General features: G+C 35.5%; 1 protein-coding gene across 1 annotated transcript in view; it reads left to right on the top strand.

Annotated features, from left to right (window-relative positions):
• LOC149574902 (uncharacterized) overlaps nt 1-27,013 on the top strand; it is a 130,806-nt gene that overhangs the window by 67,070 nt on the left and 36,723 nt on the right. Inside the window, exons 6-7 of the mRNA XM_089814752.1 lie at nt 4,700-4,926; nt 5,019-5,169. Coding sequence (XP_089670878.1) covers nt 4,700-4,926; nt 5,019-5,169 — 378 coding nt within the window. The remainder of the gene's footprint in view (nt 1-4,699; nt 4,927-5,018; nt 5,170-27,013) is intronic.

Below are 27,013 nucleotides of genomic sequence, written 5' to 3'. Positions count from 1 at the left end.
TTCTACTGATGCTATACATTAACACCAACCACTAGCGTTTCCTTCTTATCATTCTGTCATTGCATCCTTTGATATACACGTGTTTGTGAAGTTGGTTGTCAACCAATATATTTTGAAGAAATCGTACATATTTCTACAGCAGCATCTAGATAGTATGATTTCTCCATCTCTTTTCCCAGATGCAATGATGGTTCCAAGTTCGTATGTAAACTCTTAATCAATGAATAGCTGACTGGACTCTTTGCCTCTTATTTAATAACTATTAGTTTCATGTGGATTTAAAGCAATAGTTGCTGACTGTGCATCCCTTATTTCCTATTTGCAACTCCCTGCATATAACATCCATCTTTTATATCATTGACGCACTTATACGATGCAATTTTTATGGTGGTGAAGTTGTCGATGTTTTCCATTGTCTTCTTTGAGAGATCTGGTTACATCAGTAGTATCCACGCAAGAATAGGAAATAAATAATTTTACTCATACTTCCCTCTTATCTCGTCTCTGTATTGCGCTGTCTAGCAATGGTTTTGATCGGAAATCTATTGTTATTATTGCAGATGTCTTAGTATTAACAGGCCTAAGAGTTGCCTGCTTTGATACCATGTTGAGTTTATCCAAATGAAGTTACCAAACATCAACAAGTTCCATGCATTAAAATATATATTATGAAAAAACTATTAATTTAATTTTTTTTAATATAGAAATAATGTTTTTCAAGGTGGATGTGCATAAAATCCATTTTTAAGGATACTTTTATCCATTGAATTACAATTTTATATTTACTGTTTTATAATTTTCTTTAAAAAAATGAAATTGTTATTTACATGTACTTATAATATTTATGTATATCACTTTATAATATTAATTTTTCTTTGCTTGATAACAGGCCGCAGTTGGATTTAAGAGTATATTAAAACTAAATTAAAACAAGTATCTACAAAACACAAAGGGGCACTATCAACCAGGATAAAATGCAGCGATTACGGAATCAACCAGTATCAATTCTACTGATTTTGAATATAGTTTTGAATGATGGCTCAAAATTAAACCAGTTAATATCTATTATCAACAAGTTTTAAGGCAAAAGCATAAACATGACCTAACAATCCCTATTAACTTTAATATCTGATCAACAAGTTTTAAGGCAAAAGCATAAACATGACCTAACAATCCCTATTAACTTTAATATCTGTTGAATATCCATGTCCACTACAGATGATGGACCTGCCCCCAATTGGAAGCGCTAAGCTGCTCTAGTGGTGCTCTAAGATTTGCCAATTTTGCAACTGACCTCATTCTCCCGCCCCCATCTTCACTTTTTCTTCTTCTGAAGAAATTGTGCTGCCCATTCTCGCAAGCTTTTCATCATGCTTATATTTGACTACCCATTCCTCTGTTTCATCCATATCATATCCTATTATGCCCCCCTAAGACATCAATAATTCCCATCATTCTTTTTGTGGAAATCCAAAGTTCTCTGAATGATAAACTCCTGGTGTCCTAGGTTTATTCTACCCAATTTGTATGGGAAACCCACCACTAACACCCAACTAGACCGAGCAGGGAATTTGGGCAATCCCTCTCCTGTCGTTATAACTAGAATGAAGTGAAGTGACAAGGATGTGGAATGGTCAGAATCCCATATATGTTGATGATTACACTATCCAGGTCTCTAACAAACTTTCCATGGAATATTCATTTGGACAACTTCGCCACTGCTTTATTCTCTTCTACTGTCAAGATGGCTTCCAAAAAGCTGGTGGATATATTAGTATCTACGCTATATCTGTGATCAGCGTGAAGGCAATTTGGCCCCAAAACCCTTCTTATAGCATGGATGATTAATTTGTGGGAATGCTTTACTATTTCCCCTAAGCATTTGTTTGAGATGAAACCCACAAACACAACTCATCTCTTTGTTGAAAGAACTCTAGTGGGCGTATCCATTACTTAAAGTTCTCAGAGCCCCTATTAGTTTGAGAATTTAAATCTGGTCGAGAGAGCTACTTGGATGAGAGTGCTCCACCACTTCAATGTTAGTTTGATTCGAAGGGGTGTCACAAGAATAATTTGCAATCTCTCAAGCTTGCTGCTTTTTGTGGGAGAAGCCAGCTGTAGGTACTACATAAATAGCGCTCATGCTTATTAGCTATCTTTCCATTTTATGTGCTTGCTTATCCTCTAATTCATCCAAAATCAAGTTGGATGACGAGACGTGATACATTTTGGTCTACCACATGATACAATAAGACAGTCCTGTCCAATTTTTGCCGTGAAATGACACATTTCCCGCTGATTTTTCAAGTTGACATTCTTAATAACTCCTACAGTCCATCCCTTTATTTTAAAATTAATGTTTATTCAAATGGCTCAGTTTGCCATAGGATTCCCCTTTTCAACTTATGCTATGGAGAGATATTTACCACTGATTTTTGAATTTGAGATCCTTTCTAACTCCTATCATAAATAATTTTTAATATTTTAGCTTTATCTCCAACCTATCTGCCAACTATCACTCCGCCCTCTCTTCTATCTTGTTAGTTAAGTTTATGTTCTGATCTGAATTCACCTATATGTTGATAATACCATCCACACCTAAATTTGCTATTTCATCTGCCAGATAATTACCTAATCTGTAAATAAGGTTGATCGTTGCATTTTCAAAAGCAATGCTTGTGTAGTTCCATAACTCTGCGCAGAATAGACTTAAGTCTCCAATTTGGTGTGCATCCGGTTGTAAGTACATTAATTGTTAGTGTTGAGTCTCCTATATCCAATCTCTTTAGGCCCAAATCTTTGCATAGGAAAAACTCTTCTGTTAGATCTTTAAATTCTGTAATATTATTGTTATCTACTTTGAATGGTTTAGCCATTTTTGTTATTAAAGCACCACTTGAGGAACGTACAATGCCACATGGTCCTGATATTACTTGGGTTGCTTCTAGGGGTGCCATCAAAATTTAGCTTGAATCATCCATCCTTTGAAGGTAGCCATATACACTGCTTTCTACTAATACTACTTTTCTCTCCCCCACTACCAATAAAGTGAGGAATCTTCAAGCCATATCAGTTCTGAGTCTATCATCCCAATTCAAGAACTTCATCTTAGGAGAAAAAATTGAAAATATCCTACTATTCACCATGTCTACTATGGCAAACTCAATCTTGTTAGTCAATACCTTCTAATTCATCTTCTTTTCTTGAAAGATTCTGCTATTTCTTTCTTTCCATATTTCCCATAGTATTAGAGAGGTAGAATTGATCCAAATGCTTCCGTATAGACTTGAAGAATATAGCCTTGGCCATCCTTGAAAAAGAATATATTGGTGGCTAGAGCTGATTCAGACCAATTTGGCACACAGCCACTGCCAACATTTTTGGGCAAACAGACTATTGAGAAAAATGTGGTTGATTGATTCTATATTATTCACATAAAAAATATATTGATGGCCCGTCAAAACCAATCTTTTAGAACCATTCAGCTATGAGTAACCCGCCTTGAAGTGCTGCCCATGTGAAATTACTCACCTTAATTATAAAAAAAAATTGATTTAAATATTTTAATTATAGGAATATATAGTAATTTTATGAAGGATACCCTTAAATGACAATTTATTATTTAATAATTTAAAAAAACCATTTTTTAAGATATCTTTATCATATCATTCTCATGTTTAAATGTTTTTAATATAGCCCAGTATTTTAATATTGATAAAATAATATAACATATTTTATCAATATTGATAAAATATTAATAATAAAAAAATATATACATCTTTTTTGGTTGGCAAAATATCCAAGTTTAAAATAAATAAATGACTCAAATTATTTGTATATAAAAAGAAAACAGATGTCAATCTAAATCGCATGGATTTTTTATTGATGAACAGTCTTCACTTCATTATGTGAGTATAATACTCCTCTGGGTGTAATTAAAAATTTAAACATATGTATATCAATATGAACACTGTAGATTTATTATAATTTAGTTGAATTTTACTTAATATTGTTTGCTTATGCCTTGATCAATGATGAAGTATCATGCTATCAAATGGATTTAGTTTCACAATTATATATATTTCTTAAAAAAATTTGTGTATATGTGTGTGTGTACATGCACAGATATACTTAAAATCACATATCCAAGGGCAAACTTTTTTTGACCCTACCCATGCACCAAGTTCTCATACCCTTATCTGTGCCCACACATTACTGGCAACTTAGGTTTAAAGCTTGTCTGTGGAGAAAGTATCTAGAAGAAAATAGTACTACTGATGTTGCTGGGGACAGTTGACCTTGGTAACGTATCTAACTGCACAAGGTATAGCTTAAGGTTTGTGAATGTTAAAGCCATATGTTTTCACCTCCTTGCGGCTGACAGGAGGATTTGTCTTATCCCATTGGGCATTGGTGTTGGGCCAGCTGTTATTGGTGAAATGCTACACTATTTGTTGTTCTGCAGTACTAGTATAACTACAGATTTCCAAAGGTATCAGGAAAGGTTTAGAATATATTAGATGTTTTGCCAAAACTGAAATTGAATTTAAGATTGTGTTCCCTCTCAATTACCAAATAAGCTTTGATAATTAAAGAGTTCAATCTAATATGGACAGCAATTTTATGTACCTTTCATTGTTTTGGTAGTAGTTGCATGAGATACTTTATTCTTGTGTTTACTGACATTTTATTTTTGCAGGAGCGGCAAAGTTCAGGCCGGCTGCATATTGACCAGAAGAAAAAGGAGCAGGAACTTATAAATGAATTGCTTAGCAGAAGGAAGATATTATCTGATGCAAAACAATGTCCAAGATGCAAGATGGCCATATCTAAAACAGAAGGCTGCAACAAGATGACTTGCTCTAATTGTGGTGAATATTTTTGTTATATGTGTTGCAAAGCAATAAGTGGGTATGAACATTTCAGGTAATCGTCTTTAATAACTAGTTTCCAGTTTGGTTTAGTTCAAATATGTTTTCATACTGCTAAACACTTTTGCAATCTTTTTATGTTAACAGTGGTGGTGGCTGCATCTTATTTGTGCAAGAAGAAATTCAAGGCTGGGAGAGAGAGGGTAGGGATGACCGCCAATATCAAAATCTTGTGCAGGTGGAGCTTTGGCCTCATCTTGCCCGCCCATGTCCTAGTTGTGGCCAAATGAATGCAAAGGTGAGGGAAATTTATTTAAATCCTATTTGAATGAATCGATTCAGAATTTTGTTTGTTAAGATTCTTGGAGCATGGTGTTATCAAGGTTTGTAAATTTTGATGTGTGATAAAACTGTACTCATCCTTTGTTGTTCCAACCTTGGATGCATTTTTGAAGGACGCTCTGGTTTGGATGAATTTGAGACTTCTTTGCTAGGCAGTATAAAACATATTTTTGCACATATTAACATTATTGTGTAGAATCAAACTAATTTGTTCTACATACAAATGGGCTGTTGGCTTGGTCTTCAGGGATATACATGATCTTTGTATATGGTTGATTTTGGCTCTGTGTTGCAATGTTAATGTATCCATGGTGCCTATTTAATGCTGTGTCTATTCCAAACCTTTGTAGGTATATTTTAGTTTGATACATTTGTTGAATGCCATTTGAATGAGCTACAAAATAATGTCATAGATGACAAGCCTTGAGCTACAAAATTACTCAAAGACTGATGTCCCGGCCTTGACATCAGTATTATCAATTATTAGCCTTGCGGTAGCCAGTGCTGTAAGCCTCGTTTAAAAACCCTTGACTAGAAATAGAAACCTTTAGTTAGAAAATAGAAAAATACATACTTAAGATATTTTTATTGTAAAGCTCAAACCCTAGTTGAGAATTTTCTCAAACTCAAATTTTTATGTGGAATCTATAACAATAATGAACTTTCATTACTGCTGGAAACTTAAATCGTACTAGTGTAGAAGAGTGAGAGTTTGCTTGCAAAGTTATGAACATTGTTTCATATCTAAATATAGAAGGTAGTGTGGACACTTTATCTGAAAGCAGTTGCTGTACCTTTTATGGCCTGATGGTTTATTTCTAATTTCTGATTACTTTCTTGTTGCTGCTTGCACATTTTAGCTGTATGTGATAATTATTTTCACATACCCCACAAAGTGCTTCCACACAATCGGGATAATTTGGACCTAGATACATTGACCAAAGGGTAGATTTTCAAGCACACTTTCCTAAATAGTGTGTTGATGTGTTTAACCCTAAGGGCCCGTTTGTTTTCAGGAATTGAACTGGAATAGGAATCTGCAAATTCTTAAAATTTCTAATTCTCAGTTTGGGTGCGCCAAATCAGAATTGGGAATTGAAATTCGTATTCCCATTTTGGATCCAAAATGAGAATTTGACATTCCACCTAAATAGGTGGAATTAGAATTGGCAATTCCAATTCCCATTTTAACTTTCACAAATTTGTTCAAATCACATGGGTTTTCTAGTAGGTCACTAATGAGCTTTTGCAAATGATCATTTCACAATGACAAACTCCCACTGATATCACAGGTTGATTTGTGCCAAACACTGGAATTCTGCAGTGATCTATAAATTGTTGGCCCAATTTGAAATCATGGAGCAGATGTTCTTGGCTGGAAAGGATATTGATTATATATTGAAGAGTATATTTGTCGCATGGAAGAATAAACAACCTATTGGTGTCAAACCCATATTCGTCCTTGGCCTCTTCTAGTAAACTGCAAAACAAATAATGATTTAAATGGCTTATTTGAATTAATCTAACAGTGGAATCATAATTCTCGTTCTCATCTTCATGCCTCCAAATGTTGTATTTTCCGAGCACAGTAGAATCTACATCCTTGGAGCGGACAATTGCTGCCTTTTCAAGCTTGACTATGTTGGGTGGATATTTTGCAACCAACAGTTTTGGGTAAAAATTCAGTCGCAAAATAGGATGACCAGCCACAGCGTGTGAGACAGAGTCTCTCCTACCTTAAAGGGAAGACTCCCCCTTCTCACCGTTCCTTGGATCAACTCAAGGTAAGCAAGAATTCATCAGATCTTAAACAGGGTGTTACTAATATCCTTTCTTTTTAACTTTCAAGAAAGAATCCACTTACTCGTAGAATGAATAATGGGCAAGGTAAATCTCTAACTACACTTCTATCAAGAGTTGGAAACAGTAACTCATAAGCTAGCTAAATCATACCGATTTGGCTCTGAGTCCGATCGTACTCATATATGGTAAAAGTTTTACAATTAGGGCACAAAGACTCCTAAAAGTAAGAACAATCTAACTATTTTGCGAATTAAGATGAAAATACAAACCACAGACAAAGCTTCTAGCTATGGATTTTCACAATTGTTCCTGGTCAAAGCTCGGGCTTCAATTGTTTCTTAACTCTCTATGCTCTTTTATTGAACACACAATAATAACATGAATCAAGACAATAGGCACAAATTATAGTCAAAGCTTCTTATTTGTTCTATCACAATTGCTTCCAGTCAAAGCTTCGAATCCAATTGCTTCTTTTATTCACTTTTCTCCCAAATTCATACTACACAATCAAAGTTATGCTTGCACAAATGTGGCAGAGCTTTCTTGCATACAACAAAAGATAATTTTTACAATGAGGGGACACTCCTTTATATAGGCAAAGAAGTTGAAAAAAAGGGAGAGGAAAAAGTGGGAGCAACTCAACCAACTTTGACCAAGTCTAACTACAAGAGAAAATAAAGGGTTACATGCAACTGCACGTGCAACTCACATTACATCTTTTACATACACATGTAACTCACATTACATATAATTACACTTTTTCATGTAATGCATCTTCTCCAACTACAAATATGAAAGAAGAAGAAAGAAGACAGAAGAGAAAAGAACAATTCTGAAAGGACTTGTACTTGACGATGCAATCCTAGATGATAACAGGATTGGGAGTTCTTGTACCTTGTATTGCTGCATTCACGTTGATAATCATAGTGTTGCGTCTTTTGATAACCTCTAGCTGTCTTTGATGAATTGTCCATTATCATGTGGAAACTTGATGTGATCCATCTTTTCTCGCTCAAATTATCGTGGATTCTCCTTTGCAGATCAGCACAAACTGGAGTCTTTGACACTTTGAAAACCTTTTTGACGATGTTTAGATGTACACTCAAAACAACTTTCCATCAGCACCTTTAACTCTTTATTTATTATTTTTTTTTTTTGAAGTAAAGTGCTTGGCGCATGGGAATGCGTGTAAATGAAAATTGCTGATTTTCAAAAAGTGACTTGGGCTTTCAAGATGTCACTGCACGGAAAATGGATTACATGTAAATGCAACATGTAACGGAAGGTGGAGGATGAAATGAGATGCAAGTGTGAGTGAAAGATACGCTTTACATACATATGCGAATGAAGGCTAAGATGAAAAGCATGGAAAGATACGGAAACATGTATTTGCTCATGGAGGTGTGAATGCATATGGAGAGGAGAAAATGACATCTTTTTTACTTTTCAAAAAGTGACTTTTAGTCAAAATTGGACCTTTTAGATGCAATTACACGTAAGATATTTCGTGTAATCGTGTCGTGCGAATGAAAGCGAAAAATGAGATGGATGAAAACGGAAGTGGAAAATGGGATTACATGCATATGCAGATGGCGAATGGGATGAAAAACATGTAATCACATTTCATTGAGTGAGAGATGAAGTGTTGTGACATGGAAATGGAAAGTGGAGTGAAGTGAAATGTGCTCAAGTTCTTGGGAAAGAACTTGCAATTTCTTCCAAATGGAGAAAAAACTGAAATGCAAACAAGTAAAACATAAAAGCAAACACAAAATAAACACATGCTTTTGGCAAAATACTCAAACATGTCAACAAGGAAACCATTTCAATATGCAAATTCGAATTTGGAGTTTGGGGAAATTCCAAAAGTGTGAAAATGAGAGTTTTCATCCTTTTTAAAGGCAAAATGCACTTTTCATGGCATATATATGGACAAATGGGCAATTTCAAGCTAAAATATGCATGGAAATAGCAAGATTAGCACAAATTAAATAGCAAGAAAGAAAGAGTCCACTTGTATGAAGATTAAATGCCCAAAATGAAGGAGAAAGAGCCAAAATAGCAAGTTTTGTAGATTTAAGATAAATTCTCCCTTAACTCCAAATTTTCAAACAATCTTTTGACTTTTTCCGCACTTGTATGTAATGGACATTCAATGGTCGGATTTGACATGAAAGTGCCAAATAAATGGTCTCTAAAGACAATATCATGCATTTAAAACTCAAAAAAATCCCTCTTGATCAAAGGTATGGGCTGGAAATGCATTTTTTGAGTTTTTTGAACAAAAATGACTTTTTTATTCAAAAATCTGGGCTGTTTTTGCAAAAACGTGACTAAAAAATGCATGTTTTAAAATCATTTTTGACTTGTGAATGCAAAAACGACTTCCCCAAATGGATATACATGGATCAAAATGCAAAAAAAGTGGCTTCAAAACACATAAAAGTGGATTAAAACTCCAATTTTTCGGGCATTTTAAGCAAAACCGTGTTTCTCCAAGCAAAAATGATTTGGTGGTTTAACACCAAAATAATGATCACAATGTAATGGAATCAACAAATAAGGTCAAAACGATTTGATTCCAAGCAAAAACATGTTCCAAATTTGAAGATTTATGGAGTTTTTTGCAAAATTGTGCCCTAGCTTGGGAGTTTTGAACACATTTTTGGGTGCAATATACTGATTTTTGATGAGGGAAAAATGATCACCTCTCCAAAACGTTTTGAATGCAACTGATTTCATCCAAATCCATGGAGAAAATTAAAAGTTATGATCAAAATAGGAGGTTTTTGGAGCAAGAACATGTTTTCTTCACATAATAGGACATTTTTATGTTCATTACATATTTTAAAACATGCAGGAAGGCAAAAGAGGACCTTTTAGAGGCCAATGCTTATTTTAAAATATGTCTTGAGATATAATCTCACTTTTTGAAGCCTATTACATATTTTAAAATGTGCAAGTCTCCAAAATCTCACTTTTTGGAGTCACTTACATATTTTATAAACATATCTCACCTTTTTCGTGCACAAGCATGAAAACTCAACTTTTCATGTCATTGCATCAAAAAGGTCTACTTTTACAAGCATTTGATGTAATGGCATGAAAAATGTCTTCAAAATGAGTTTTCATATGCATTAGCATGAAAAGTTTCCACTTTTCATAGTTTTTTACATGCATATGCACATAAAATGTCCACTTTTAGGCTTTTAAGTTATGTATTTCACTTATTTTTATAAAAATGTCAACTATATGGGTCAAAAATAATATTTATGCATTATATTAATCAATATAAATCATAAACATTAAGTTAAAGTGACATTTATATAAGTATTTGATTTAAAAATCAAAAATTTAAAAAGTAACTATATAGTTCTATAGTCACTTTAAGTGAAAAATAAAAAAGTAACTCAAAATTATAACATAAAGTGCACTATAGTCACTTTAAGTTATAAATTTAAATGAAAAGTAACTTCAAAACATAACAAAAAGTGAGTAAAATGTTATATTTTCAAAATGTGAATGTCAAAATGAAAATATAACATCATTTTTTTAATTCGTGCTGTTGCATCTAAAATGTCCACTTTTGAGGCACTAAAATGACCATATCTCTTGACTGACAACTCCGATTGACCTCTAGGTTAGACTGAATTGAAGGGGAAAACAAAAGGCATGACATGAGCAAAACCAAAGGACTAAAAACAAACAAACTCAAATTCAAAAGCAAAAATAAAGAACTTTGAAGGCTTCAAAAATCAAGCAAAGACTCGACAGAAAGCAAAACAAAAAAGACTTGATGAAGACCTTCAGTAAAAGGATTCATTGTATCAATTGGTATCGATTGGTTAATCAATACTAACCAATTAAATAATGAAATAAACTCAAAGAAATGCGAAACTAATTTGAAAAAGTTTCGTACTCTTACCTACATATTGTGGTGACAAAATGCAGGACAACAGACTAGATTGGGTAGATATGTACCCACGAATGCATAATGCAATACAATGGGGATCTCACTGAACTTCAATGTGTCTGTTCACTGCAATGAGTTGCAAGTGTGGGAGCTTAGGCTCTATTAATAGCAGCAAAGATCCATAGTTGGAGCTCGAAAATGAGAATCAAAGAGCTCAAGATCATTGCAACCAAATAAAAAAATTCAAATATCAATTTCAACTCAAATTCCAATTTTAGTTTTGTAGAACCAAATAGAAAAAAGATATCACCCAATAACATTCTAGGTGAATCAAATGGGTTTGGAATAACAAATCCATAATAAGCATAACAAATTCCAGTAGCCAAAGGGGCCCTAAAATAATGTGTTCGCTTCCATAATGGTTGGACGAGCCAACTATTCAATATGGCATGTATTTTCATCACGAAAACAAAATATAGTCCATGGTAGTTTGGAATAGTGGCAACTTGTAAGGAAAACATCCTTAGACAACTTGAGATGCTTTTCAAGTTTGAAAAAATATTGGTCTGTTTTCCTCAATTTTGACATCACAAAATTGAGGCAACCCTACGCAAAATTTTGTCATGGATTCGTAGGTGCATCCTCTTTGATTAATGCATTTATAAGGCATCATGAAAATAATTTATTGTCCCTGAATTGTCCTTTGTGTAGTCTTGTTTATGTGTTCTTTTGAAAGTTCTCCATCGAGATTATCCCCAATTGTTGGAGGTGAGGGTTTTCCTTCTCTCACTACAAACAAGTGATTTTTGGTTGACTTTATTGTCTTTTCTTTGTTTTTCTTTGAGTTGTAGATAGTTTGTGGTCTTTTTTTTTGCCTTAGGTGAATAGCCCTTGGAATTTCGCTTTATTTAAGCTAACTTAGGTCCAAATCAGAGTTGTCTAGCTCAATTTATAGGGGAAAAGTGGGTTTTTCAGGTCAATTGCATATTTTTATTAAAAACATCAGAAAAGTGGGTTTTTAATTGATAATTGCACAATATAAAGTTATATTTGATATTTGAAGTGCATTTTGTGGTCCACTTTAAAATTTCAACTCATTCTAATTTGATTTGACCATAGTTTTTTTATGTTTTATGAAAATAGCTTATTTCAAGGTTATTTTTCATGTTACTTTATTAAAACTATAGTTAAATATTAAATAAAATTACAAGAGACAACTTAAGTGTATAAGTGGGATTTTTATTTCATATTGCATATATCCACATGCAAAATACTCCATGAAAATACACTTTCAATAAATTTTAAGTCCCAACATCATTAAAAGTGTGCTTTTTAAATGTGATTGTATATGTCATTGTGTTTAAAACTTTAAAGTTCTTTTTAAATAATTAAATACACATATCACAATTTAAAGTGGATTTTAGAAACTCATTTACATGCAAATATAAAATTAAAATGAGTTCTTTATTCATTTTAAGCCAAAGTGGTGATTTTGGACCTGAATACATATGTAAAATAAAACCATGCTTTCTTTTTAAGTCTACAAGCATTAGTGGTGATTTTTGAGCCAGCTACATTTGTTTTATAAACACATGTAATTGCTATTGAAATTTGCGTTTTGACTTGTAAATTCCACTTGGAGCAAAAGTGGAGATTTTATATCACTTTGCATATATTTATCAATATGTATGTCTTTCAAAAATGTATACAAGACTTAAGGGGTGATTTTCAACCATTTTACATGTACAAGAGCCCATGCATTTGCCTTCAAAAGGTATGTTTTGGTCTTAATGTCATATGGTGGCAATTTTTGCTAAGAAAGCATGATTTTGTGAAATGTAAATGATTCTCTAAAACACGTTATAAAGTTAGTGGTAATTTTCTGAGAGAACACATGCATTTTGAAATGTATAAAGGCTTTTTAAAAAGTCCATTTTACATTAGCTAAAGCCCTAATTTTTAAAGGTGTCGATTTTTAGCAAAAATGCATGAGTTCTTGGTACTGTAATAACCCCTGAAAAGTGCATTTTAGACTAGCAAATGCCATATCAAGATCAAGCGGTGATTTTATGCAAGATTACATGATTTTGTGATATGTAAATGTCTCCACAAAAGGTGTTTTGAAGGCTGCGAGTTCATCATCCAAGAGCAAGTGGCCGTTTTTAAAGGCATTGCATGTATTTCAATACATGCATTTTGACTAAAACAGCCGGTCTAGGGCATATTCTTCATCTAAAACGGCTCAAACATAGGCGATTTTTGCATTGGATCATTTTGAGGAGGCATTCTAGTGTAAGTAAATCAATTCCAAGCTTTTTTTCATCATCTTGCAATCTTGTCTTTGCCCTGGATGCCATTTTTACATGTCTTTGCATTTGGAGTTGCTAAGTCAAAATTTGTTCCACATTTTGGGCATTTCATTTTTCTAACCATATCTACATGTCCAAATTTGAACCATGTTATGAGGATTTCAAAATCTATTTAAGTCTTGGCTTTTGACAAATTTGAATCCAAAAATCTCTTGGATTCATTTCAGATTTTCTCAAGAACTGGATAAGGATTTGTCTTTCTCATTTTTGGTGAAGTTGAGGTAATTTTCCTTGGTTATTTTCTCTTAGGCGTTTGTATCTATTTGCTGAATGTTCTTGCAAGTCATTGTCACTTCCATTTTCAGATTTGCATGTTTTTGTTTTGAAGTTGTTCATTCTATCTTTCATCTTCTTCTCCAAGTTGCATATGCAAGGTCTTATCTTACTTGCATGTGCAGTCGGGTGTAAAATCCCTTTCTTAAAAGAAAGATATGTTTTTCCCTCACATGCAAATGCAAGTTAAAGCTTGCCTCTGTATGGCTGCCCTATGGTTGAAGTCTTTCCTACATGCTTGCTTGATAGAATTTCACATTTTGCACTTATTAAAACATGAGGTGGTCAATGTGTTATTCATTTTTCTCCTTGTTCACTCAAATCTAAACTTGCTGGTTGCATATGTAATTCATCCTAAAAAAACCTCGTTTTAGGGTATTTTACTCGTAATTTAGCCATTTTGAGCTTGACCCATTTGTTTATTCTCTATCCTTGTTCATTACATCCATTTTCCCCATCCACACCTTTTCTAAAATCCATCAAAATCTTGCTATGAATCCTTCACATGAAGATGTTCTCATTTTATGGGATTTTCTTGTAGTAGTTGTGTAGGCGTACCATTTTGCAATGTCAAGGGAACTACTCCAGCAAAGGGAAAAGACAAAAACAAGATGAAGTACCAAGACGATCACTATCATAATTCCATCCCTTCATCACAAGTAACCTCATACTGTGATGAAGTACAGGATATTGATATTTCTCATATAAACATTAAAGACTTCCTTGCAAGAGTTGATGCTGTAGGTACTGAAGATATGAAGTGGATCAAACATAATCATATTCATTTTCTATCCACTTTTCCCTTTGTAGCGCATGAACTTGAATTGGTTCTTGCATGTGCAAGACACTTTGATGCAGCTTTACAAACCATCAAAGACCAAGATGACAATACTATCATTAGTCTCGATCTTGAGACTATTGATCATATATTTGATGTTCCTCATACTCCAGTTGTTACAAATATCACTAGGACGAAGGCTACAGAGTGGTGGAATGAGGATACTCCTTATTGTACCAAGTTTATAAATGACAATTGGCTGATTATCAAGAGGCCAAATCTTGTCAGATGACCAGTCAAGGGAGTACGCCGATGTGATTTCAAAGAAGAAACCAATGCCCTCATCGCACTTCTCAGTCGCTTGGCAGGGCTCAATGATTCAAACACCTTTGGACCTTGGATGTATAAGTACATCTCACTCATAATACGGTAAAAAAAAAAGTGTTTTGGGTTGAATTGGCGAGTGACTCAATATGTGAACAATTGGTGAACGTACTATCTACTGGTGTATTCAACATGAATTCCTACATGGTATACATTGCTGTTGCTCGACTCCTTTTCTGGTTTATCAACAAGACATAACAAGTTTATAGTTCATGTGTGGGAGTACTATGAGCAACTGCCTTTAAAGTATGGAACAAGGTAAATGTGCTTGTTTGATAAAAAACTTCCTAATAAGCGAGTTTCTGATGAATCATGGAATGAGGTAAATGAGTATGGTTGCATGTTTTTACATTCCCCAACTTCACATCTGTGAGTTGGATGCTTTAAGGGAGAGCCATACACATTGCCAAGGTACCCTATTGATAAAATCATACTCATGGAGTTGGCAAGGCTTAGCCTGTCTAGTTTGCACTGGCCTGGAGTGGGGATCTCATCTTGAAACCCATTGAAGATTGGAGGATACCTGATAGACATTGTGCCTAAAGCACATGGAGTTTGAACTCCAAAGGATCACGATGAAAAAGTTTGCAGCCAAGAGTTGTTTTGATTGGAGTGTTGCATGAAAAGATGAGGAAGTAGTTCTTGCACATACATCATTTAGAAGATCTTTGGATTGATGTATGTACCGAGGTGGATATATGACGTATGGATTATACTTGGTTGGTTGTGAAGCAGAATGCAGATTTCAACTTGGCATCAATTCCTCCTAGTTTTGAAGACGATGATCAAATTGTAGATCATTTTTTTAGCATGATGTGGAGAAGTTACCCATTCTTCCTCCTACATGGTCATGCAAAGAAAATATGTCCATCTGGGATAGATTCCAGTCTATTTTCACTAATACCAACACATGGATGAAGAGAAGGGGTCATAAATGCATCAAGATAAAGCCAGATAAAGATTTTGATCTTACTGGTCTGATTGGTTTGAGAACAGAAATAAAGGGTAAAGTCCTCATCTACATTTGAGGCTCTTGTGCAAAGTTTTCCCAAGCTGTCTATCAAACGAGGAAAGGATTCAAGAGTACTTGAGGTGAAAGGGATTGAATCTCAACCAATTCAAGCTGACTCAAGTGACGATGAAGCACAGAAATCAAAGGAGTCATCACCTCTTGCTTCATGTCCTCTTGAAGTTCTCGTTGCAACTTCTCTTCCGATTTCAACTCTAGTATTAGATGAATCCCATGATTCACCTTTAGGTGTTTCTATGAATGCATTCTCCATTAAGCATCCATTTTTTGAAGAGTTTGTGACAATTACACCAGTATTGCTTGTGTCCTTAGCTGCACCTGTGCTAGAAGCACGAGGAGATTAGTATGATTTTGAGAATGTTTTTGATGCATACTCCTTGTCAATTCCTTCTACTATTGTTTCGTCTATAGCATTGCTTGATGAAACTTCAACTCGGTTTGAGCAATTCATGACTGAGGTCACACATAGTAGTCCTCCTATGACCATTCAAAATGAGACACTGGTTATTGTTACTACTGTTTTGCAAGGTAATTCTGAGTTAACTATGGTAACTACTGCTTCAACCAATGCATCTTCTTTCAGCCTTCCTCCATGGTTGAGTACTATCTCACAGAAGAGAAAAAAAAGAAGAAATTCCACCTGAAGAAGATGACAGACAAGTGAGCAAATCAAGGGTTTCAAAGAATAAGAAAGCTAAGACAGTTTCTTAAGTGGTGGGTGATGAAAATCACATTAAGTATGCTGAAGTTGTTGAATCTCGTGTGGAGAAATCTATTGAAGACATGTAGCTTGCTGATTATAGAAGCACAAGGGTTGAACATGGCAAGCAAACAAGATTGAGTTATCAACAAGATGCACATGAGATAGTTAACTTTCTTTCTCGAAAGAATGATGAACTGTGAGAAAAGAAAATGAAACTCAAAGAAGAGAATGCCCATCTGTTGAGTTAACTTTCTTTCTCGAAAGAATGATGAACTGTGAGAAAAGAAAATGAAACTCAAAGAAGAGAATGCCCATCTGTTGAGAATCATTGAAAAGATGAAGAGATTTCTGTAGGCAATGAACCTGTTTCAGTTGTATGTATAGAAAGAGAGAAGCGGAAGGCACATATCATTGATGAATGGAGCAACAATATTGAAAAAGAGGGAATCAAAGTGATTCGAGAAGTATACCGGGAGTTGAGGAAAGGAAGAGAAGTCTCTGTTGAATTGGATAACATGTTGAAATCACTCAATCATCAATTTGAGTTGTTGGATGGGGATCTTGGTGCTTGGAACAACATGATGGAAGTTGATTTAGACTTCCTATGTGAGTATGATGTCATTACATTTGTTGTAATGTACCATGATTTTGTGCATGTGATGGAAAACAAGAAACAAGTTCTTCGAAAACTCATAGAAGAGATAAAGGTAGCAATACTCATGGTAGCTACACAAGAAAATAAGATAGAAGAAGCTTTCAAAGGGTTTTCATGCAAAATCATCACTGAGGACAACAGAGGAAAGAGTCAACAAGAAATTCTCACTGAGTTTGCAGAAGCCATTGACCTACAGCTTGAAGTGGATGACTTCAACATCAGTGTGCTTGACACATTTGCAAATTGGAAGTGTTCATTGAAGAATCTACATAATCAAATGGAGATTTGTAACAAGGAAACATCTAGAGCAGCAAGCATACTCAAGAAGGTTACCATGATCTTACAACACACTGGAGAACCGAACGCTACAATTGTACGAGAATCCCTATGGAAATTTGAAGAGCTGGTTGATACCATGCGAAAACTCCAATTCAGATTTTTATATGTTTTAAGTAGAATAGTAATAGGAAAACTACATGTAAAGAGCATCTATTATATAAGTATAGGATAACATGTATCTGTAGAATCAGCTCATGTAGTTAAGTTGCAATTGCATTAGGCATGCAACTTTGAATAAAGTCAAAATAGTTAGTTAGGATAAGCATGGGTGGTTGAGGTTGTTCCACTTTTTTCTCCACCTTTCTCTCTTCATTTTCCCTATATAAAGGAGAGAGTTCATTGTAAATAATCATCTTTTGCTTTATAGGAGAAAGCTTGGCATGTGACTAGAAGGCTTTGTATTTCTTGTTGTAGATCTCTGAAGTGAATAAAGAAGCAATTTTTTCCCAAACATTGTGTTGAGATACTTGAAATTGATATTGTCTCTTATGTTACATTGATTCATTCATCTTTGTTACTTCTCTCTTTAGAAGCTTTTGAGTGTTTGATGTTGTTTTTGAAAGACATTGAACTTTCTTAAACAAGATAAATCTAGTTTGTTAATGGCTGCAAGTACTAGGATTTGAAGACTTTGAGCTTGATTTCTTCGTATATTATTTCATATTTGGATGGACAAAGACTTTGAGCTTTGTCATCTATTCGCCCTTTTGTTTCAAGAAGGTTGCTTGTAGGAGACTTTGGGTTCTTACTATCAAGTACACAAGTCAAGATATAACTGCTGTATTAAGGTTGTTCTTATGTCAATATTTAAGCCACCGGTATTACCGTAGCAATAGATTCCTTTTGTTTAATTGCAAGTAGTAGTTGGTAATATAAAATCATTTCTGAAAAAAGAGGAATTGATTTAGTAAACCACCCTTTTGTTAATTCCACTTAGGTTTTTGTTGTAGCCACCTACAGTAAGAAGGGAACCTCCCCTATTGCTGAGAGGAGAGATTTATCTAACTACGCCATTACCTAAAGTTTCCATTTTGTAAGTTGTGGTTATAGTGGCTTACAAAATGTTTAGCCAATGGTCATGAGCCAATTCTCAGTTCAAAATTTTCAACGGTAAATCTTGATATATGGAACATAATCTTATCTCAGGAGATACTAATATCTTTCAAAAATCTGGAAACAACAAAACTATTGCAAAGTGACAAATCTAAAATGGGGAAAATCAAAAAATCTGAAAATGTGGTAATTATTTGATGAAGCTACATATCATTTGGTGTTATAAGAGTCCCTCTTAATTGAATTGTTTCCAACCTAATCAATTGTAATGTTGTTGGTTGTAGTATTCTGGGTCTTGACATGTTACTTCTTACAAGGGAAGATTTTTCCAATATATGAGTTACCATGATAGTATATTAATCCTCAATTTTCCATCCTTCGGTACCCAGCTTTTTTGGAACAATGATAAGATGGTCTTGCATCATGTTGATGTGCAAGGCATCCGAAAAGTATTAACATATTCTCTAATTACCTTCTTCAAATATGAAATTTATAAGGATTTTCACACTTGAGTGTGTTGGTAGTTCAAGCATGAATGCGATCTTTCCCACTTGGGCTCATAAGTCTATTTAGACATGACTAGGTCAAATGGGCAGTAGAGTGTTTAGTTATGCCTACAATTTCTGAGTGGTAAATTAAGAGCTACAATCTAGATATATAGGAGGTGATATCATGGCACACCAAGGTGTTTAATAGCATCCGTTATAGAAATCCTCGTAAGAAGGGAATCGAGCATGTGATAGAGTTAGAGGAGGGGGTAAAACCAGTGATGACCACTCCGTAAAGGTTAAAACATTCAAAGAAATATAAGGATGATATTGAGAAAGCAATTAAGGAGTTGTTGGAGATGGGAAAAACTAAGTCCAACGAGAGTCCCTTTGCATCAACAATACGTTTGCTGAAGAAAAAAGATGGAACTGTATTGGATGCCTTACTCAAACTAGATTATACAGTGCATTCAGAATTAACCATTAAATCATGTTTGCATTGTACATTACAATTGGAAAACGCTAATAAGCAGAGTTAACACAAAATCATTTAACTCATAAATAGCAGAATGATGTCTTTATTCATATCATAATAGTTCCAACATTGACACCCATGAATTACCCCGATTCCCATACAAATAGCGTTCCAAGTTTGTCAAGGTAACCAATTGTCAGCAATTGACACCGTTTCAAGTCAATTAATTTACTATATTTTCCTTAACTAACAAAAGTGTTATTGATTGCCTACGTCATCATCCCACAAAACTTGTCGTCTTCTAGATGACAGAAAACAAAAATGGAAACAACATCACAAATCTACTCGGATGGATGAGAGGATGTCCTTGGACTAGTAGAGGTGGTTGCATATGGGAACAACTGCCCGAGAATCTTCAATTTCTCTCTATAATAACCCTGTTTGGATTAAAGCTTCAATTTCCTTGACTATTTAGTGGTTTGACTTTTTGTCAAACACTTTGCATGCAAGCTCTAACACCACTGTTCAAACCTAGCTGGCTCTAGCTGATAGTATAAAGTGTGATTGCCTACATCATCCCCCCCACAAAACTTGTCTTCCAGATGACTAAAAAACACAAATTGAAACATCACAAATCTATTTGGATGGATGAGACGATGTCCTTGGAGTAGTAGAGGTGTTTGCACATGGGAGCAACTGCTTGAGTATCTTCAATTTTTCTCTATAATAACCCTGTCTGGATTAAAACTTCAATTTCCTTGACTATTTAGTGGTTTGACTTTTAGTCAAACACTTTGCATGCAAGCTTTAACACCATTGATCAAACCTAGCTGGCTCTAGTTGATAGTATTAAAAGATTTAAACCAATTTTTGGGAATTTCTAATGCTAAAATTTCTGATTTCAAAATGTATTAATTTCCTATCTGAAATTATAAAACATAAACATGACATAAATAAACTATAACAATAAATTGGCATTTCATCCAATTTGTAGATATTAAAAAATGAACAACCGACAATGTTTTGCTTATTCAAAGTCACAGTTGCAAACAGTTTCAGAAAATTAAAACTACAAGGAACCTGAGAATGCTCACCAATCAGAATTCAGCTCTCCTCAAAATTGCAGCCTTAAAGAATAAGCTGCGTGAGCCACCAATAGAGATGTGCCTTGGCCTCCAAATTGTAATCGCTGCCCTTGTAGAATCAATTGCAGGCTCTTTCCAGGCACATATGCTGCCCCTAAATGCAGTTATCTGGTGTCCCAAATCATGTAGGAGAAATGCCCAGAATTGCAAGTCTAAATCCATGTTCAGCAGCAAAGGATTGTTCCTCAACATTCATGGACAATAAATGTCCAGTTAGCAGGACTCACGCCAAAATTCACAATCAAACTCAACACCTCAACAGATATTAATGCCGTTCAAACTCAGACCTCCAACAATAACTTTCACCAGCAATTTAATATTCCCAGATACAATAGTAAACAGAAAGGAATCACAATAATTCAACTCAGCAACAATTGAGTTCTTCCAAGCAACAAGAATACATAAATGGAAGAGTCAATATCTTAGATTCAAATCCTTTTACTTCACTTGTTTTCCAAACGAAACTCCACTCAAGAAGCTTTACCAACACAATATTAATTAGAAGCTTCCATTAGATTCTTTTACTTGACTTGGCTTATAACTAATTAAATAAATGACCCTTTCCAATGATAACTCAACCCTCAAGTGAAATTATAAAGTTAATTTATAACTAATAAGTCATTTAATGTATTAATAATAATTTGGCCACTAAAAAATGAGATAACTCCCAAAATACTCATCATTTAAATATGTCGTCTGAAATAGGAGCCATGCCTATTATTTTTCCATGTGATCAAATGCACTTTCTAAAAACAGAAAGGTTCCATCCCAATCAACACCCAACTTACCACAAATAGTAAGTACACAAAACGAAGCCCAAACAAAGTCGTATTTGAGCCAAACAAAGACCAACCTATAAATTACTGAATTGTGGAGAAGACAAGACCTTCCCAAGCCAAGCCACTGCCTCATAAGACCCTCTATCCACAATAATTAGCCTACGAGGATCACAATAATAGGCTAATCTCTTAAACTTTGATATTGGCAAAAATGTGGACCTTATAGTTGTCCCTCCTTGATTGCTTGTCCTCAAGCAATCCAACAACATAGTGAACTCCAATGTCCACTTGGATCCCAAATGAAGAAGTATGTGGCATCCCTGTCAACGCTTAACCAACTGCATGCCAATATCATCAGTTTCATCAACATTGCCTACAATATAGCACCCACTACCTGTGTAAAATTCAGGGCATCACTAGAAGATAACACTGTAGAAGATCTCAACATATTCTTCTTCCCTATAGCCACCCATATAATATATATTGGACTGGAATCTTGATCATCACCAACAATCTTTGAAAAAGACGCAGCCATAGGAGAACCATATGCACTCATGCCAACTATACCTTTAGCTACTATGGATGTAACTACATCCTCATTAGAATTCATGGCTACAAGAACATCACCAACTGTGGCTATAGGAAATCGAACCATGTCTCCAAATGGTAAAAATTGGGCCCAACTCCACTCAGGTGAGTGGTCAACATCAATCTCAAAATGGGGATAGTCATAAGACAATGCTGCATCCATATCAAACATAGGATTGTCCACAAAGTGAACATCAACACTGTGTTGATCAGTAGTATAACAAAACTTTGTGTCTATGTCATTCACCTCATCATCAATAACATGTGTACTATCATCAGAGCACACATCTACAACTGCATGCATACCGCTAAACTCCTCAGTAGATGGCTCAATCGACACAGAAGTAGCTGTTGATATGATAGCATCCTTACATGCTCCTACCTCCACTATCACTGCATTGCCATCAAACGCACAATCTTGGGGGCTCATGTCAACAACTATATCATTTGACTCAACCTGACATGAATTCCCATCACACTCCACGTCCATTGAGTCCAACTCACATAGTGTCTCATGCGAAATGCCCCGCACATTTGTAGCCACCACCGTATCATCACATTTGACTCTTCAAAAAAATGATATCACACTCTACTCAAATCTCAGATTTGAAATCAGTTGGGTCATTGTTGGTAAACAGATTTGTCCTCTTTTGTTTCTTGTGAAGATATGACTCTTAATGCCTGAATGATGAACAATATCTATTTACAATAGTTGAAAAGCCATTCTCTGAGTACTGGCTTCTCTCTGAATTGGTAGGTACAGCTCCCTGTGTGAATGATGTTCAAGGAATTGTGTTTTATCCCTAAAACTAATATGGGGTATGCTCTTAACCCAAGAGCAGAAGAGGCAAACCAAATTAAGCCTAACTAGAACTTAATTCAGGCAAGAAAATACTTCTAAATACTGAAACAGATTCACGTATCCACACCTCCTATGAATCCATAAATCTATTTGCATAAGACCAGAATAAGTTGAAATTCAAATCTAAACTACGACTGATAAATTAGGAAAAACTAACAGAATCCTTTCATCAAATGAATTATAACAATACTTATTATATTCATTTGTATTATGGGAAACAAGGGAAATGAAACTCCATTCTTCCCTAGTTCTCTGTAATATAGAAAGGAAATATTAACTAATCACAATATCTACTAGAACGGAAAATGATTGAAACAAAATACCATTCAATTGTCTCTGCAACAAATAGTACTTCACACCAAAATTTTGCTGACCTTCGATTAATCATTGAATTTCATACATATAGGATTTGAGAGATGATCGTTACAATAGCAATATTAATCGGTTCATCTTCTCTAGATGACAAATGGCAAGATGCCAATTTATCATATCAAAATATTAACAAAGATTTCAAAATTTACAACAGAAAATGAAAAGTGGGTAATTTGAATCACTTGGACTTCTTCCCCTTTTCAATTTTCGTCCTATATGTTTTAGTAGCCACCATGATGGGAATCAATTCTTCATGATTGGGTACTTGCACGTTGGTGAATCTCAAAAGCCACCTTGAATGTTCTAGAGCTAGTTCTTTTACTTCATTCAGCTGACTTGTCACTTCTTTAGCAGCCACGTGCACGCATCCGCCAAGTGTTTGCAATTCTGTCACTCTGTTTTGACTGCTTGAAGCTATCCCGGACAGATTACTCAAATATGTAGAGAAATTATTCTTCATCACTTCTATTAATAAAGGATTTCCCTTGCCCACTGGTTTGTGACTCAGTGTGCAATCCTCGCATGAGCTCAAATGCTCTATACTGGGTCTTCTTCGCTTTGTCCCCTATTTCTCTGAGTCCCTACTCAACTTCTTGAATAATTTCCAGCTTGAATTGCATATTCTGGAGCCATTCATTCAGGGGTTCATTTCCTTTCTTTAGAATCTTTGCTTCAACTGCATCCTTTGCTTTCATCTGAATAACCATCTCCAGGAGAGAAATGCAATCTATACACCTCGCCCTTTCTCCAGCCAAGATATTACTGTTAGACATAATATTATCCTTTTCAGTTTCTAGTTGAAGGATAATATTTCCAATTTGGTCGATTAGGGAAACTCCATCTACATTGAGTTTCTCGATCCATTCCTTTCCAATCTGACCAAAATGCCTATCTTTCTGGAGCTACGATATGAAAGCTTTTACCTCTTCTGCTGAAGGATTTTCAGTAGCAGGCAGACCGGTAATAGTTGCCAATGGAACAACTAATTGCCTGATAAACCTTCTTAACTCGTCTATTTCAGCTTTCATTTTGATCTTTGACAACTTGAGGTTCTCCAGTTGCTCTTCCATCACCTCATTACCTGATTTCCATAGGCCTACTTTTGTATCATGTCTAGCCTCTCCAAGATCAATTGAATGCAGAGTGAAGTCCTCTGGCGTCATATCTTCAATTCTCCCTACCTTGTTTGGTTTTGCTACCTCCATAGTTAAGTGCCCTGTTTCTGGATCTTGTCCCAATATTGAAAAGGTCTTCTGCTTTTTAGCTTTCACTATGGCAGATCTTGAGCGCACCACTTGAGATACAACATCTTTTGAGGAAACGCGTCATCTTTTCTTTTCCTCTTCTTCTCCAAAGTATCCTCGAGCCAAGACTTCGTACTAATAACTTTGGAGGCTGTTCCAAGTGATTCAATGCTGAACATTTTCTTCTTTACTGTAGTTGTTGCCACTGTAGTTGCAGAAAAGAGGTTCTTCGGATCTCGAGAAAGAAGCCGAGATGAACCTGGAGCTTTCTCTTCTTCTTGAGTTTTCTTTGCAACTTCATCAGACTCAGTGGATTCACTACTACTACTTTTATCATCTCCAATCTCTACTATTTGAATAGGAGAACCTTAGAAAAGGAACACTTACAGATGGAGTAGGGCTATGATGAGGGGATAAGACAGGGGCGGCATGAGGAGATGGAGTTGGAGAAGGCTGAGGAGACGGGGGTGGAGTGGCATGTGGAGATGAGACTGGAGCAGTAGCTCCATCTTTCTGCTCTTCCGTTCCTTTTTTAGCTTCAGCTTGAGCTCCAATGACTGGTAGTGATCCACCTTGACAGGTTGGGGCTATTGGAACATTCTTCTCCGGGGGTTGATCACCTCCTCCTGCAGATTGGGCTGGTCCTTGAGCAGCTGTGGTAGTAGCACTGGGTGTGGCACTTTGAGATGAAGCAGGAGTAGCTGCAGGTGGAGAAGCTTGAGTAGTTTTACTCTTGCTCCGGCCTTTGTTAGCTGTCCACTCAACCCACTTCCCAGTCCTTTTGATAATTCTTGCCATCATGACATCGAAGTCTTCTTCTATGTCAACATATGGTTTGGAACTAATGGGAGTATTCCTCAACTTAGTCAAATATGTATTATTGTACGTATTTTGACCATCATCTTCCAGCCCTTCCACATCTAAATTTATACCATATGTCTTTACCTGATCAATTGTAAATTTGGCAAAGGCATGATCTCGACTCTCCAATTTGTTCTTACAATCTGCCCAATAATCCTCCATGATTGTGACATGTTTGATTGCGCTTCCAATTTGAAGCACGTCTCTGGCATATCCATTTGGATCAAACATGGGCCTTACTACTTCATACTCTTCCAATTTGTATTTGCTCTCGAATGCTTTGAGTATATTCTTTGCATCCGATTTGGTCTCACAATTGTATGCTTCAACTTTTATAGGGAATTCATACCCTTTCTTCTTCAGGCTGGCGCTCAACACGTTCACTTGGATTGCTTGTCTCACGATCTCCACGAACGCGATCATATCATCTGGATACTTGGGCAACTTCAGTGGAAATCCATCAAACGCTGCAAGACGCAAATAAGAAAATGATGAGAACTAAATGAAATAACTGCCAAATTGGCTGATGGCTGCCATCGCTTCTGGACTGAATCTGTGCTCCGAACACCCTTGGAGCTCTCTGCAAATCCTCATGGTGAATGTATCATTTACTCGAATATATTCTACATAACTATTTTGTAATTGCAAGCATGGATAAAACTTGTAACTTTTTATATTATCAGGAAAATTCTCAATTCTAGGGAGTCCCGGCCACAATTGAAGAGAAGCCAACATATATATCAAGAAAGAGGACATATAAAATAAATTATAAAACTTAGCTGCACTGAGAGCCCTAGAAAGATGCTCACTAACCTCATACGCTTAGTCAATATACTGTGTCTGAGCAAATAACTTGCACCAAAACGAAATATTGCTCTACAAAATTAAAGGCTTCTACCTCACCTTTGAGTCGATGCAACAGAACCAAAATGTCAACAATTTTTGGTTTGAGGTCTGTACCGAAAAGAGTTTTAGGGACTTTACTCTTAGCTCCCCTTGGCCTTTGAAACCAAGACTACGTGATCTCCTTCCTCTAGACCATCTTCTTCAGAGAGAATTCGGACATAGCTCCTCCCATCGTTAAATTAGAGAACTCCTCCCGTTCTGGAATCCGCAAGCAATTCACTACTGCTTGGCGATCAATTGAAATCAACACCATTTGGTCGGGCAATAGAATCTGCTTTGGATTCGGGTTGTAATGATTGATGCATTCCAAAATCAACTCCGGGGCTTGTACCGCTACAGGAAACCCAGCTGCTTCCACTAATCCGCTTCCTCGAAGTTTCTTCGTTATGGGATGAACTGGCTCTGCTCTTAATCTCCTTTGAAAATCTTGCATATCATAGAAACGGAGTGAAGTATCCATGATAGTCGACCACGCCAACTTAATTCCACCCAATCCATCGAAACCCGCTAATCTTGTTGTCATCTTGTTTAATGTATGATAACAAAAATTCAAACAATTGCAAATGATATAAGAAGCAAACTTCGTAACTTTGAAAATTATTGAAGGCACTATCCAATACAATAGTATAATAGTAAAATGGTAGTTTGAAAATTTGTTACATCCCTCTTTATAGCATAACCCTAGATTTGCCCATTGAATTTCATAAACCGCGCCACATGAGCGAATTCAAGGGTGAATCCATTGGATTGGTGAATATAAGAGTTCTAACGGATTTATCT

This window comes from Cupressus sempervirens, chromosome 2, assembly GCF_028749045.1.
Source record: "Cupressus sempervirens isolate cs-2001-9-10 chromosome 2, ASM2874904v1, whole genome shotgun sequence".
In the NCBI taxonomy this organism is placed as follows: Eukaryota; Viridiplantae; Streptophyta; class Pinopsida; order Cupressales; family Cupressaceae; genus Cupressus; species Cupressus sempervirens.
The sequence above is the reverse complement of the archived record's forward strand: the minus strand, read 5'-3'. Positions and strand labels throughout refer to the sequence as shown.